This window comes from Siniperca chuatsi, linkage group LG12 (genome assembly GCF_020085105.1).
Source record: "Siniperca chuatsi isolate FFG_IHB_CAS linkage group LG12, ASM2008510v1, whole genome shotgun sequence".
In the NCBI taxonomy this organism is placed as follows: domain Eukaryota; kingdom Metazoa; phylum Chordata; class Actinopteri; order Centrarchiformes; family Sinipercidae; genus Siniperca; species Siniperca chuatsi.
In genome coordinates, this window is record NC_058053.1 from 17,226,952 (window position 1) to 17,240,502 (window position 13,551).

Sequence of the window (13,551 nt, forward strand, 5' to 3'; positions counted from 1 at the left end):
AGAAGAAGTTTCCCTTGGAAAATAATAAATAACTGTCTTACTTAGAAAGAAGCCTGAATTAAAAAGTATTAAATAAAGCTATTCCATCCTCTAACAAATACAAAGTGCAGGGAACATGTTATGTCACTGTTGGACTCTCTCCTTTGGCTGCAGTGGAGTTAAGAATCCAATATAAAAATGCTGTTATTACCTATCAGGCACTACACGGTGAAGTACATTTCTGAATTGTTGTGCCCGTTTAGTAACTTAAAGTCTCTCAAGTCAGCTGATCAGTGTCTACAGGATGTTCCCAGGTCCGACTTAAAAGGACAGCTCATTTGCTGTCTTTGCCTCTAAACTTTAACAGTTTCTCTCACTAATAGATTATTCAAATTAATTGACATTTTTAAACAAAACTTACCAAGACTCATATTCCCTTGCTTTTCTTACTTTTTGTCCTTTACTTTTTTGTTGTGCTATTTCTGTTATTTCTTGATTCCAGTGGTGGAAAGTAACTAAGAGTATTAACTCAAGTAATGTACTTAAGTACAATTTTGAGGGAAATATTGTACTTTTTACTGCACATTTATTTAATAACTTTTGTTACCAGTTACTTTGCAGATTCAGATTAATACAAAATATAATCAACAAATAAATTAGGATGTATTATTATGGGTTAAGTTAAGACTTTAGTGATCCGCGGGGGGAAATTCACAAGCTACCTAACAGTGTATGAAGTAATTAAAATTAGCCTCACCTTTACCAGCTGCAACATTAAAGTGATGTACATATTAATGTATCAATAATTATAAACGAATAATATGATATATAGCTGTTATTCTGAAATGGGCCTTCATACTTTTAGTTTTTGTACTTTAAGTATATTTTGATGCTAATACTTTTGTATTTTTACTTAAGTAAAATTTTGAATGCAGGTCTTTTTACTTGTAACAGTATTTCTACACTGTAGTATTACTATTTTTACTTAAGTAAAAGATCTGAGTACTTCCACCACAGCGTAATTCTCTCTTGTTGCTCTTGTGTGAATTACTATCCTTCCTGTTTGATATTGTGCTAAATGCTGTTTACTGTAAAGCACTTTGAAATGTTGTTTGGAAAAGTGAAAAATAGATACACCTTTATATTCTTAATCTATTAAAATACTTTGTAGGGGTAATGTAAGGGTCAGTGGCATAATGCATTTTCAGGCTTATCGTGTAAGCAATATTGTAGTGTTTTAGCTAGTCCAGGTGGCACAGAGTCTATTTTCATATACTGTTTGGTCGTTTTAACAATCACAATACATCTTATACACAAGTATATACATATACTTGTGTATAAGATGTATGACATGACATGTCATGTTTTGAATCTAAAATCTTAGTCTACACATTAACTAGTAACTAGAGCAGTCAGAACCAGTTCCTTAAAACTGTACATATACAGTAGGCTACTTAAGTAAATCTCACTTCCCACCACTAGGATTTGCTTTAATTCTCCTCATAAAGAAACATGAACAGAATAGAGCTGTGACAGTCATATAGAGAGATCTGAACACAGTGGGAGGAATCCAATTATCCTGTACCTAGTTCTCAATCTATGCACATCTAAGTCAGCAGAGTATTGCATAATGTAACCGAAGAGGGGTGTTGCATAATGGCAGACCGAGCTGGGCATTGTGCATGATGGATCATAGGCCACCACGTTGTTGCAAGACTTAAAAATGTAATCAGCGCAATTACACACAACTTTGTAGTGTATATCTATAAAATGTCAATAAACTGAGCAATAAACGTGTTACAATCCCTTAATTAATACTTTTGTAATATGACAGACTGGGAGACTAACCAATCAACGGTTGCGTGGGCGGGATTTGCGTCAAGAATTATCCAATCTCTAAACATGGAAGCAAATATTACACACAAATAGCTGCTGTATTGTCGGAGAGCGACACTGCATTTGGTGTTGTTACATGTAGCCACAGTAGCTTGTCGTCAGTACTAAATTAGTGACCTAGATTTTCACTAGAGATGTGGTTAAATGTTTCGGGCAGATGCATAGAGAGCTCTCCCTTCTCCCTGTCAAAAACAGACGACAAGTCCTGGAGCTAACTCGCGATTCACGGGGGCGTTCAGCCTACAGTAAAACTTCTGCAAGGACTTTGTTCAGAGTTTAAAATTCACGCTAAAATTGCCAAAATGGAGATGCAGGAAGGGGCAGCGACAGCAGGCGACAGCGTGCTTGACTTTTCCCGTTTGAGTCTGAACACTTTTAGCGTTGAAAGTATCAGCGACGAGAGGAAAAGGGACACCAAACAGCTCTACCTGAACTACAACCGGCTAGCCTTGCTCCCCTCGTCAGTCAGCCTTTTCTGCAACCTCGAGTTTTTGGACATCAGCAATAACGGACTGTCGGCCATCTGTGAGGGCATTACGCGACTGACCAGGCTGAAAACACTGATAGCCAAGAACAACCGCCTGGATGAGTTTTCGCTGCCCAAAGAGTTCGGCTCTCTGCAGCTGGAGGTGTTGAACTTTAGTGGGAACCGATTTGAGGAGATCCCACTTCAGTGTATGAAACTGCTGCGCCTTCAGTCGCTTTCACTCGGCGGAAACAGACTGAAAAGTATACCTGCAGAGATAGAAAATCTAACCAGGTAGGTAATGGAGGGCAATACCACTAACATTTATGGTTAGCTAACACCATTGTTAAAAGTTCAAATAAGTAGCTAGCAAGGCCCGGTATCTTACAGTTACTTAACTTATACATACATTCTCTTTGTAGCTAACTAGCTGCTAGCTAGGTCAGTTGGCAATTTAAGCGACGATGTTCTATAACTAAAGATATACTGATAAATCATAATAATGGACGGCGTGGAGACGAAGGAGCCAACGAAGCTTTCTTCCGAGTATGTTATTTTTCCATATTGGGACACCTCGGAGTATATTATCGAGTTTATACCCATGTCAGTTGTTGCTGTTCAGATTATTTGTAGTCGGTTTAGCCTGTGGCTCGTTTCAGTTAACTGGTACATAGCATGGAAGTGCTGTCGCCATGGTTACCTGCTGTTATAACTTATACACTGATTTAGAATGGTGGTAAAACTGTTGATTGGAACGTCTAACAGGCAACTACCAGCCAATCAGAAATGAGTATCAAATAAGAGCTGAAATTACTGGTTGATTAATCGAGTAGTTAGTTGACAGAACATAAATGTGCTGATTTGATAAGTAATTATTCTGTTCAAGATCAATTTATAGATTGATCATTAATAATTTCAGCTGTACAGTTTTTGTCACAATGCTTTCCTTTGTATTTATTATGTGACAAAAACTGTACAGCTGAACTTATTGGTCGTTAATTAAGTGATTAATCGTTTTTACTTTTTTTTTTCAAGCAAAATTACCTAACAAAATAAGCAATTTGAAGATGTTCCCTTGGGCTTAAGGACATTGTGATTGGCATCTTTCTCAAATACCTGGCAGTTAATAGACAAAATGATTATTTAAATAATTGAGAAAATAATCAGCAGATTAAGTGACAGTGAGAAGCCAAACATTAGTCCCTATGCTCTGTTCATTGCAAAAGTTCATCCTGACATTTAAAATTTTTGGTACTTTCTTGGTTTGCATTTGCCAGAGTTTTTATCTGTTGCAGCTGTTATCCACATGTGCTCCATATAAAAAAAAAAAACTTGGAATCCCTTTTTATCAGTTGGGTCATAAAAATGACTGTAAACCCACTTTAGTCACACTTAACTTGCTGTTCCACAGAGTCAGAGGAGCTGACCCACTTATTTAACTTTGCAACAATATTTGTAAAACTGTTTACAGTATCCATTACACAGTCACACCCAGGCAACCTGTAGCATTTTTGAAAGTGTCATTTAAATATGTAAATATTCAGGGCTGAAAACCTTCTATGTTATTGCTGGTTTATTATTATTATTATTATTTGTTGTCTGTCGCTTGGGCTAAAATTCCCGTGAGATGGAATGAGCTAGAAATACGAAACTTGGCCCAATAACTAGAAATGATGTGTATGTGCTTCCACAGAAATATGAGCCCAATCAGCCACATGGTGACGTTGTAATTAAGGCCCAAAATGCAAGGTCCAGAATCAAAAGCTTTAAACTTCTAATGGTCTGTGTTGGCTCGAACCCCAGAATTGCTGCTTGCGGCTATATTTTGTCGTTGTTGTTATTGTTTTTATGGGTTTAATGGTATTTACCACTTTACCACCGCTTTTACGTCTATTTGTATGTGTCATGTTCATTTCCTGTCAGTTTATCCTGTAAACACCATGATTCATAGTGTGTGCAGGATAATTGCGCTATTCCAGTAACTATTCCAGACTGTTTTTAATTCTGTAAAGAAAATAAAAAGTATGGAGAAAGAACATGACTCATGACAAAAAATACAGTGCAGTTATTGTGTGCATTTAGCAGCAGCAGTCAGTTTAAGCTTTAGGAAGATGTATGTTTGCTGTTTTCTGTTAGAGTGGAAGATATTGACAGAAAAGGAGGTGCAGAAGAGGGGGAGCTATGAGAGCTATTTCTATCTTATCATTTAGTTTAAGAGTAGCATGTCACAGTGACCCACTGTCCCGGCCAAAGATCAAACATCTGAGCCTCTTCACTTTATCACAAACACACTAGTGTGGCTCATTCAGTAATGAATATTATATATTAATTTGAGGATATCCTGATTCTCTACATAGCCTACGTTTTTGCTGCCTGGAACTGGCCAATTGACAGGTATCAAACAGGACCATAGGCAAGTAATGTATTTTATAACAAGATATTTTTTCTTGAAATTAAAATTCACTATTAGTTTTATTATGCCAACAACTTCCATATAATGGAAATACTATTTAAATACCCTTTAGACTGGTTGTTTGGCTTGAATTTCCTATAAAAAGATTTGAATTATTAATTCATTAAACAAGCACCAATGTTTAATTTCCTATAGTTTTATTTACATTACATTTAAAGTGAGACCAAATGTTGATAATGTTTCTGTCACAAAGAGGCTACAGTGATGGGTCAAATTATTAAGATAATCCTTTATTGATCCTCCAGAGGAAAAATTCAGGTGTTACAGCAGCACAAAGACAGATAGAAGTACAGATACATCAAGAAACTTATAGCTGCTTCAGTTTCAGGGTCCTGGTATTGTGCATGCTGGCTCACTGTCACACTGTCATGACTTACTGGGACACTTGAACAGAATTAAGCCATCGTTTATGTTATTAGTAACACCTGTGCTTTTCCTACTTTTCCATTTTGACAAGTCACAACATCTGCTGTAAAAAAGGCCTTTTTGCATGTAATTCCAATAACTTAGATTATTTTCACTTTGACATTAACAAGTTTTTCTCTTGGTCAGTGTCAAAAAGCATATTAATTGTGAATCAGAAAACACTAAGACATACAGTCTAAGCCTGGGTAAATACTATAAAACTGTAAAACATGTATTTGCCATATGTCTTGATGTGTGTAGAGAAGAAACCTCAACCCTGTGTTTCATGGGTGGAATGACCCGGGAAAAAGGCTTACATTTTGCTTACTTGTGAAAATTGTGAGCTTTGTATTTTTTCCCAGATGCACACCATAACTCAACCACTCTCCAATATCTGGTGGCTGATTTGTGCCACTGTGTCAGTGAGGGTAGTAAGCAGACCCTGAATGTCTCAGTTCCCGTCACAGAGGGTGCTAGTCGGTGCTCAGCCACCAAGGACAGTATAATGGCTTCCTGTCTCGCAGTCGCTGTGTCATCAGTTCCAGCAGGCAGATGGCCTGACAGCTTACTTTCGCTGACCAGCCATCCATTACACTCTCCCTGTCTCTCTGTTTCACTCGCAATTACCCCCTGTATACTCCATACCTCCATTAACCTACCAGGGTCCTTTTGTTGTCTTAATACAACAAATGTGCATGTACATATCAATTTAATTGTCTACTAAACTTGGAAGCAGTGGTTTTCTGGTCCTCACATATGTAATCAAGTTTATCTTTATCAAGAAAATAAATTAATACAGATGTAAATTTATTCCATGTATTACCTTTTCAAACGGACACTCTTGCTGTGAGTGGGTGATGCATAAATGTGCGTACTGTACAAAACATGTCCTAACGATCAGAGATCATTTTGGACTTCTTGCTGTATCTGTTCACCTCTGTCTTTCGTCTTTTTGATGATTTGTAAGCATGGCCCCACAAACAAATTTCAACACACAGAAACACAAGCGCATGCGCACAAACTCTTCAGCGTGAACCCATGCACCTTTAGCTCCCCCTTGTGGTATGTATTAGTTTTAATCACTCAGCTTTCTTGACCAGAGAAATTCCCTCCTATAGCATTGTTACCTTTCATGTATAAACATGGCTACCTTGACTTTGACACTGCAGCAAATTTAAGTACAAACTGCAAATGTTGAAGCCAAACCTCTAAAAACCATGCATTGGTAAATTATGGCCACAACCTTTTGTATTGAATAATATAGGATTATATACTGCAAAGTACTGTTTTTAAGTTTATCCTTTGACCCATCCTTCAGTCATGGGAGACTGTGAAAGACTCACCAAGATGTCAGTTGTACAAAATTATTAGCTAACTTCTAACCATGGTTGTCGACTATTAAGTACCTCACAGTAAAATATCTTCCTCCCCCTGTGGCCTGTAAAGTTATGTGTTTTTCTTTTTTCAAACTCTAGTTTACATTAAAACAAACTGAATGTCTTGGCATCTGTTTAAGTCGCTTTACAGCCAAACCACAGTAATACAATCAAACAGGGCTTATTTGAATTGAACAGCATTAAGCATAATAGATGTGGGACTGTGGGACTGCGTGATATTATACAGTACTTGAGTTAAACATAGCAAGTTTAATCTTTTCCTCTCTTTTTTCTGTTAGTCTGGAGCTGTTGTATCTGGGTGGAAACCTCATCTCAGCCATTCCTCCAGAAGTGGCTAACCTGCCCTACCTCAGCTACCTGGTCCTATGTGACAACCGCATCCAAAGTGTCCCCCCGCAGCTCACCAGGTAACTACACATACACCACCAGTATCTTTCCAGTGTAACCTGCAGTAAACAGTATCCTTAGAGATTACATAGAAGCTAAATGTGTATGTGCAATTGCCCTGCATGGATCTGATTAATTGCACATTCCTGTAGTCATGTTTTGTAGGTGACAGCATTTCAAAGTGCCTCTCTGTCTCCCTTTAGGCTCCACTCGCTGCGATCTTTAAGTCTCCACAACAACTTGCTCACCTACCTGCCGAGGGAGATCCTCTGCCTGGTGCACCTGCAAGAGCTCAGTCTCCGTGGCAACCCACTGGTGGTGCGCTTTGTCAAGGAGATGACCTATGACCCCCCATCACTGCTAGAGTTGGCAGGACGTACCGTTAAGAGCAGAAATATTCCCTACTACCCCTGTGACCTGCCCTCAAACCTGCTGCGCTACTTAGACCTGGCTAGCAAGTGCCCCAACCCCAAGTGTGCCGGTAAAACACTTTTTCACAGCATGTGAAGAAAATGCATGGATTGATGTTGAGTTGTTATGATTCTATGAAATATTAGGACTTTTCTTTATTTTATAAAATTCCACCAATATGTGATAACACATGGGTTCTCAAACTTTTTGGCTTGTGACTCCTTAAAATGAGGCATTGTCCACTTGTGACCCCTCTTTACCGGTTGCATGTGTCTACCAGTTGTGACCAATCCAAACAAAAACAGATTTTTCCCTTTGTTTTATTTGAATACTTTTTAGAGGCCTGAAGAAGTAAAAAGTATCCATGATCTTTGATCTTGCAACTCCTTAATTTTGTCTTGTGTGGGGTCCCAATCCCCAGGTAATATATAACATATGTTGTTTTTTTTCCTTTACTGTTTCCTGCCTAATTGTACCGTCTTCCTTACATCTGAGTTTATGACATCGATTTAATGTATGAATATTGTTTCACAGAACAATACAAGTCACTGACCTGCCACTTGAACCTGGCTTTGTTTTTCCTGTCACTCTCAACTTTCTCCAGGTGTCTACTTTGATTCATGTGTGCGCCAGATCAAATTTGTAGACTTCTGTGGAAAGTACCGGCTGCCCCTCATGCACTACCTGTGCTCCCCAGAGTGCACCTCTCCCTGCAGCTCCAACCCCCAGAGCGACGCAGAGTCGGAGGACGAGAGCAGTGTGCCCGCTTACCGCCTGCAGAGGGTGCTCCTGGGATAGTACGACATAGAGGAGCCTCTCACCCTCTGGCCAAGCCCGGCCCTCTCATTCTGTCACTGTGTTCAACATTTATACAGAGATGAACTTGGCTGTCAGACTTTACTACACATAAACACACATACCCACACACACACAAACACCAATACCGTTTTACAGACAGCCTAAGTGGCTGTATATAACGCACAGAATGTGAGACAGCGGTCCTTCCTACTGTAGCCCTGAACACATTTTTTTGGAAAGGAATCTGTTCCCTGTCTCTCCACACATCACTCTACATAACATGAGTCAAGGAAACCTCATATTTCCCATGTAGCCATGCAAATCCACTGTCTGTCAGTCATGACTCCATGAAAGTGCTGGTCTCATGGTCGAACATAGGAGAGTAGTAAAACTCAATGAAGACTGAAGGAGTAGCAGGATTCTTTTCCTTTTCAGGGAAACATACTTTATCTTTCATACGATACATGGTGCTTTTTATTAGCTACAGCACATTATTCTGCATTTTCTGAAAGTTTGGATATGAACAATGTGGTTTTTGTCCAACTGCTAGTGACACACAAGCCAGGTTTCATTTAAATTTCTCTTACTAGGTGAGCATCAATGCTGCTATGCCAACTATGAAAAAAGTCTGGGATTTTTGAAGTATGTCACAGAAACATTAGTTTTATGCTACAGTATGCTAAATTGATTGAGTAGATGTGTGAGATGGCCTTATTTACACTGTGTGTGGTCCTGCTGGGCGAAGGTTTTGTACAGTAAAGCTGTCCCACACAATATCAAAAGATCAAGGTTTATCTGTTTTTGTTAGCACCGTGGTCATTGCACACCAGCCTTGAAAAACTAGTTGTTTTAAATTAACCCAGAGTATGAGATATGTGAGTATGTGGAAGAAAGCTTGTCCAGGCGTACTCACAGGAAGTGGATGTAGGGTGGACCCGGGAAAACCATTCACTGTGCTAGCACAGAAACAATAGCTATTCAGCAAAACACAGTAGCAGCCTTCATGTTTATGTTGAGGGCTGTCTGTTTTCTCTGGGCTTAAGAATATAGATGTGTGTGAATGGAGGATCAGAGAGAGTTATCTTCTGAATTGATTTTTTATGAGACAGAAACTCCTACATTTCTAACAGGAAACCACTTCTTTTCCTGATTACATCTCTGCTTCATCTCCCTGCTTGTTTGGAAGGCCGGGAGATTTTATAGCCTCCCAGTTTGTGTCCATGAGTGAGGAGGAAAAACTCCCCATGGCTTCACATTAGACTTGTGTTTAGAAAACAGAAGACCTCTCCTCTGTTACAGTAACACCTATACCAGAGTATTTTATAATGGCGACTTCTAACACAGTGAAACAGAATATGAAGAAATGTGATATATGCACCCGGAAATGTGACAAGATTAACATTATGAATTATAAAGTCCTGTTTTTGAGTGATTTTTGTACTCATCAGCTTAACAACAGTAAAGAGACAAAGTAACCTTTTTATAACAAAATGAACTGCTTTTATAGAAATCTGTTTTCAAATGTTTAAATACTACATATTTAAATGACCTGCAGAATAGATGGCACTTAAACAGAAAATATATTGAGATATATTAATTGTATTTACTTGTAACCCCTTCAGATAATGTAAGTAGACTGTACAGAATATCATTACAATAATAAAGACTGATTGTAATAGCTTTCAAATGTGTTTGTATTGTGACCTTTTGTGATTCGATTTGTGAGTTTATCTAGAACAACGGCTTGGAGAATGTATAAAACATTTTCATTATACTGTTTTACCTTTTTAAATTTCTTTTAAGTTGCTAAAAGGCAAGATATTTATACATAGAATGTGTTTTTTTTTGTGCACAAAAGATGCACAACAACCATAGGGAGAATTTGAAGTGTGTGTTTTTGTGTGTATGTTGACACGAACCAATCCAACCATTTTGTAGTTTGAATGTGTCCAGGTTTCATTTGCATATGAAGGTGAGTTAATTCTCGAGGCTGAATACTGAAAGACCTTTTCTGTAACCCAGAACCAAGAGATGCCAGGATGAGTGCATTCTGCCTCGCACAATCTGCTAATCCTTTAACATCACCTGCCAAGAGCCATTTACTACTTTGTTTCCTCTTCTCTCGTCTCTTTTCACACTTTCTGTTCCTATCTCAGCGCCTCATTTAATTTCTTTTCACCTCACTGTTTCTTTCAGCCTGGCTGGCAAGAGTGATGTTTTGAGTTTCACATATTTTGTTTGTTTTGAATGGTCTTTGACCAAGTCACAGCTGGGTTTTAGTGTTTTTGCAGTGTTTCTTTTCCCCTTTTTTCCCCCCACTATCTTTCAAAAACACAAGTGCACATAGGACCCATCTACCAACAGCAAGTACCTAGGAAACTCTCTAGCACATTGTGTGGAGTTCTGTTACACCTAAGCCTTGTGTGCAGTGCACATGCGCTCACACTCTGCATGCTTTGAATGTTAGAGAAGAGGATGCTGTCACAAATGCAACCTGAGATGCAACTGTGATGCAACCACGGTGAAGTGGAAGCGATGAGCTGTGACTGGCAGATGAGGAGAGTAGCTGTCACCAACTCTCAGGAGTAAAGTCAGCTTCGGTTGAGGTCACACTGAAAGTCATACAAAATAAAATGAGTCTTGAATTTGGGCGTTGAAAAGTAGGATTTGAAGTGGGATTGATCAAAAAGAAGGAAGAAGCTGCCTCTGTTTTAGCCGTCTGCAACTCTGCAAGGTAAATGTGTGTCTCTGTGTGGCCATATTTCTCATAAGTCTTGTTGGCATTGTCGTATGTGAGGATTAATTCCATCTAAATTTTTTTTTTTTTGGTTGCTGAATTTCATGGGGGCACCAGTCTCTTGACAGTGACTGTGAACAATACATACAGTATTGCAGGTGATCAAAAGATCAAAGAGTAAAGTGCTTTGACATACGGGGCGTTTGATACTCTAAGCCTCTTATCGCCCTCAGTCAGAAGCATACCAACTCATATCAGCTCACAGTATAGCCAGTGTGCATTAACAGGCATGCCAGACCTCAAACATGACGAGTTTCAAATTTACACTCAGCTGAGCCTTTACACACGACAGCCACACACTGCAGACACCCTCACAACAATCAGACGTTGTCTTCAGAGTTACACTGCTAATCCTAAAAGGAGAACGTCTGGTTGGAGCCCACAGCAAGGGGGAGGAGGTGGAGGTGATTACAGGGGAAAGAAAGCAAGTGGTGGGCGAATAATCATCCACTGCAATGTAACAATGTTTGATTGCTATGGTGAATAATTTGAAACTTCACTCTTCCCTTTTCTTTTCCTCTATCATGTATGCTGTCACTGTCACTCTTGACCCTACACCATTCATCTCCACAGTAAGAAAAGGTTCCTCCAGCTGTTCAGAATATGCAAAGTAACCATGATGTAATAGTGTAACAACATCAAATTATCACATGAACCTGTGATTGTGCCTCATGAAAGGTGTAACTTTTTTAAAGATCATTTTTGGACATTTTTATATTTAATGTATAGTGATAGTAAAGAGGCAGACAAGATGTGGGGAGAGAAAGAGGGGGATGACCAGCTAGAAATTGAACCCGAGATGTTGCAGTTTATATATGACGTGTCTTAGTCCCTGGACCTCTGTGACACCCAGGTTGTAAAAAACAAAATTTGAAATTGTAACTCAACTTTTCCCTGAGCTTTCAACTGCAGTCTTCCTCTGCTTTTCCCGGAAGTTTAATTGCATCTCTTCGTTCAATTGTCATGGAGATGACACATCAAACTCCATCCATTGAGGAAAACTGCAAAAAGCAGTTGAAAGCTGTGGGAAAAGCTTGTAAGTGGACCTTGATTTAAGAATTTTTTTATTTTTTGTCAAACTACTGTTGAAAGTTCTCAAAAAAGTAAGTAAGAGCACCATGAGTTAGGTTTTTTACTGTTAACTTTAAAGTCATTGTTAAACTTTTGAAAAATTTAAAAATGCAAAGGTTTACTGTCACATTGTTAGTAGATATTATTATTACAACTTCAATTTAAATACTTTAAAGCTGCTAGTTTGCCATATTCATAATATCAATATGTCAATGTGTCTACAGCTTGTTGCAGTGCCTCCAAGTGGCCAAAAACTCAACTAAAGCAGGTTTAAGTAAATTATTATTATATGTTATAAATTGTGGTGTAATATGCTAAACTGCATATGAGCTTATTTCAACATCAGCAGCCTTTTCAACTCATTCACAGGCTCACCTATTATACTGTATTATCTGGCAGGCATTTTTGAAAATAGAGTGAGTAAACTGATGTGTTCCCCCATATGTTTATCATAATCACTGCTTTCAGTAGAAACACCATGGACATGACTGGAGCCTGCTGGGGCTTTGATCCAGCGCTGCTAATCCAGGTCCATAGCAACACTGCAGGGGGAGCAGCAGCGTTCCAGAGAAGGATTTTTCTTTGGGTATGTTAGTGGGCAAACCTGGACATGTCACAGGGGAGCGTCCAGGCTCTGGCAAGGACAGTGTAGGGCTGGAAGGGGTTGGTGATGTTTCACACACAGAACAATGCATTTACACCCACACGGTCTCAAATACTACAGCTGCAGATGCTTCCATGTCAGGAAACGCTGGTGTTGCCTGTCAGGAGTGGTTCAACAGGAAATAGTGTGTCACTGGTTGAAAAGCTTTGCTTGTTATTTATTTTGGTTGGTGGACTTCCAGCTGATACATGTGCACAATATGATAGTCCAGAAAAAGATGCAGACTGTTAGTGGCACCTGTATTTGGTAATTATAACATGTTAATGTTAAAATCGCTCCCTGGTAACCTCAGTAGAACGACATGTGTCATGTTTCTTCCAGTTCACCCTGCCTGCCAGCTTCTCCTCTTTGACTCCTGCTTTTTGAATAACAGCCTCGTGTCTTCAGATGAAATATTCAAGCTCCTAGTAATCTGACCATCGGTGCAGTCCACCTGCTGCTGGTGCAGTCTATCTTGAACCTGATCTTGAGGGAAACCTGAGAGTGATTGCCATGCTTTGGGTGTAACAAAGCTGGCAACAGTGTTCCAGTCCTTCAATGGGGTGCTAACGTGGTGTCATTTGATCTGAACGCACAAGTGAAAATGTTGAGTTTACAGGCTAGCTTCAGGTAGCTTCAGTTTTGAAAAACTTTTTTGCATACTGCTGAACCCTCTCACTGGGCTTAAACCCAGTTATATGGGGTTATGATTTAGACCTTCAAACACATAATATGATAAATCTTCTTTTAGAGAACAGGGAGCTCAGAGGATTGGCAGACAGTTTTCCTCCAGTGATGAAAAAAGCACACCATGCTGGCTTTTATCGC

The 13,551-nt window shown here is 39.1% G+C and overlaps 1 protein-coding gene across 1 annotated transcript; it reads left to right on the top strand.

The window, feature by feature from the left end:
• Nucleotides 1–1,898: 1,898 nt before the first annotated feature.
• LOC122885837 (leucine-rich repeat-containing protein 58-like) lies at nt 1,899–9,899 on the top strand. The gene is made up of 4 exons (XM_044217532.1): nt 1,899–2,635; nt 6,895–7,023; nt 7,207–7,484; nt 8,019–9,899. The coding sequence occupies exons 1-4, from the start codon at nt 2,178–2,180 to the stop codon at nt 8,210–8,212; spliced, it is 1,059 nt and encodes a 352-aa protein (XP_044073467.1). The 5' UTR covers nt 1,899–2,177; the 3' UTR covers nt 8,213–9,899.
• Nucleotides 9,900–13,551: the final 3,652 nt, after the last annotated feature.

Coding starts and splice junctions, on each gene's coding strand:
- LOC122885837 (XM_044217532.1), top strand. CDS start 2,178: ATGGAGATGCAGGAAGGGGCAGCGACAGCAGGCGACAGCGTGCTTGAC. Junction 2,636..6,894: donor GAGATAGAAAATCTAACCAG/GTAGGTAATGGA, acceptor TTTTTCTGTTAG/TCTGGAGCTGTTGTATCTGG. Junction 7,024..7,206: donor GTCCCCCCGCAGCTCACCAG/GTAACTACACAT, acceptor GTCTCCCTTTAG/GCTCCACTCGCTGCGATCTT.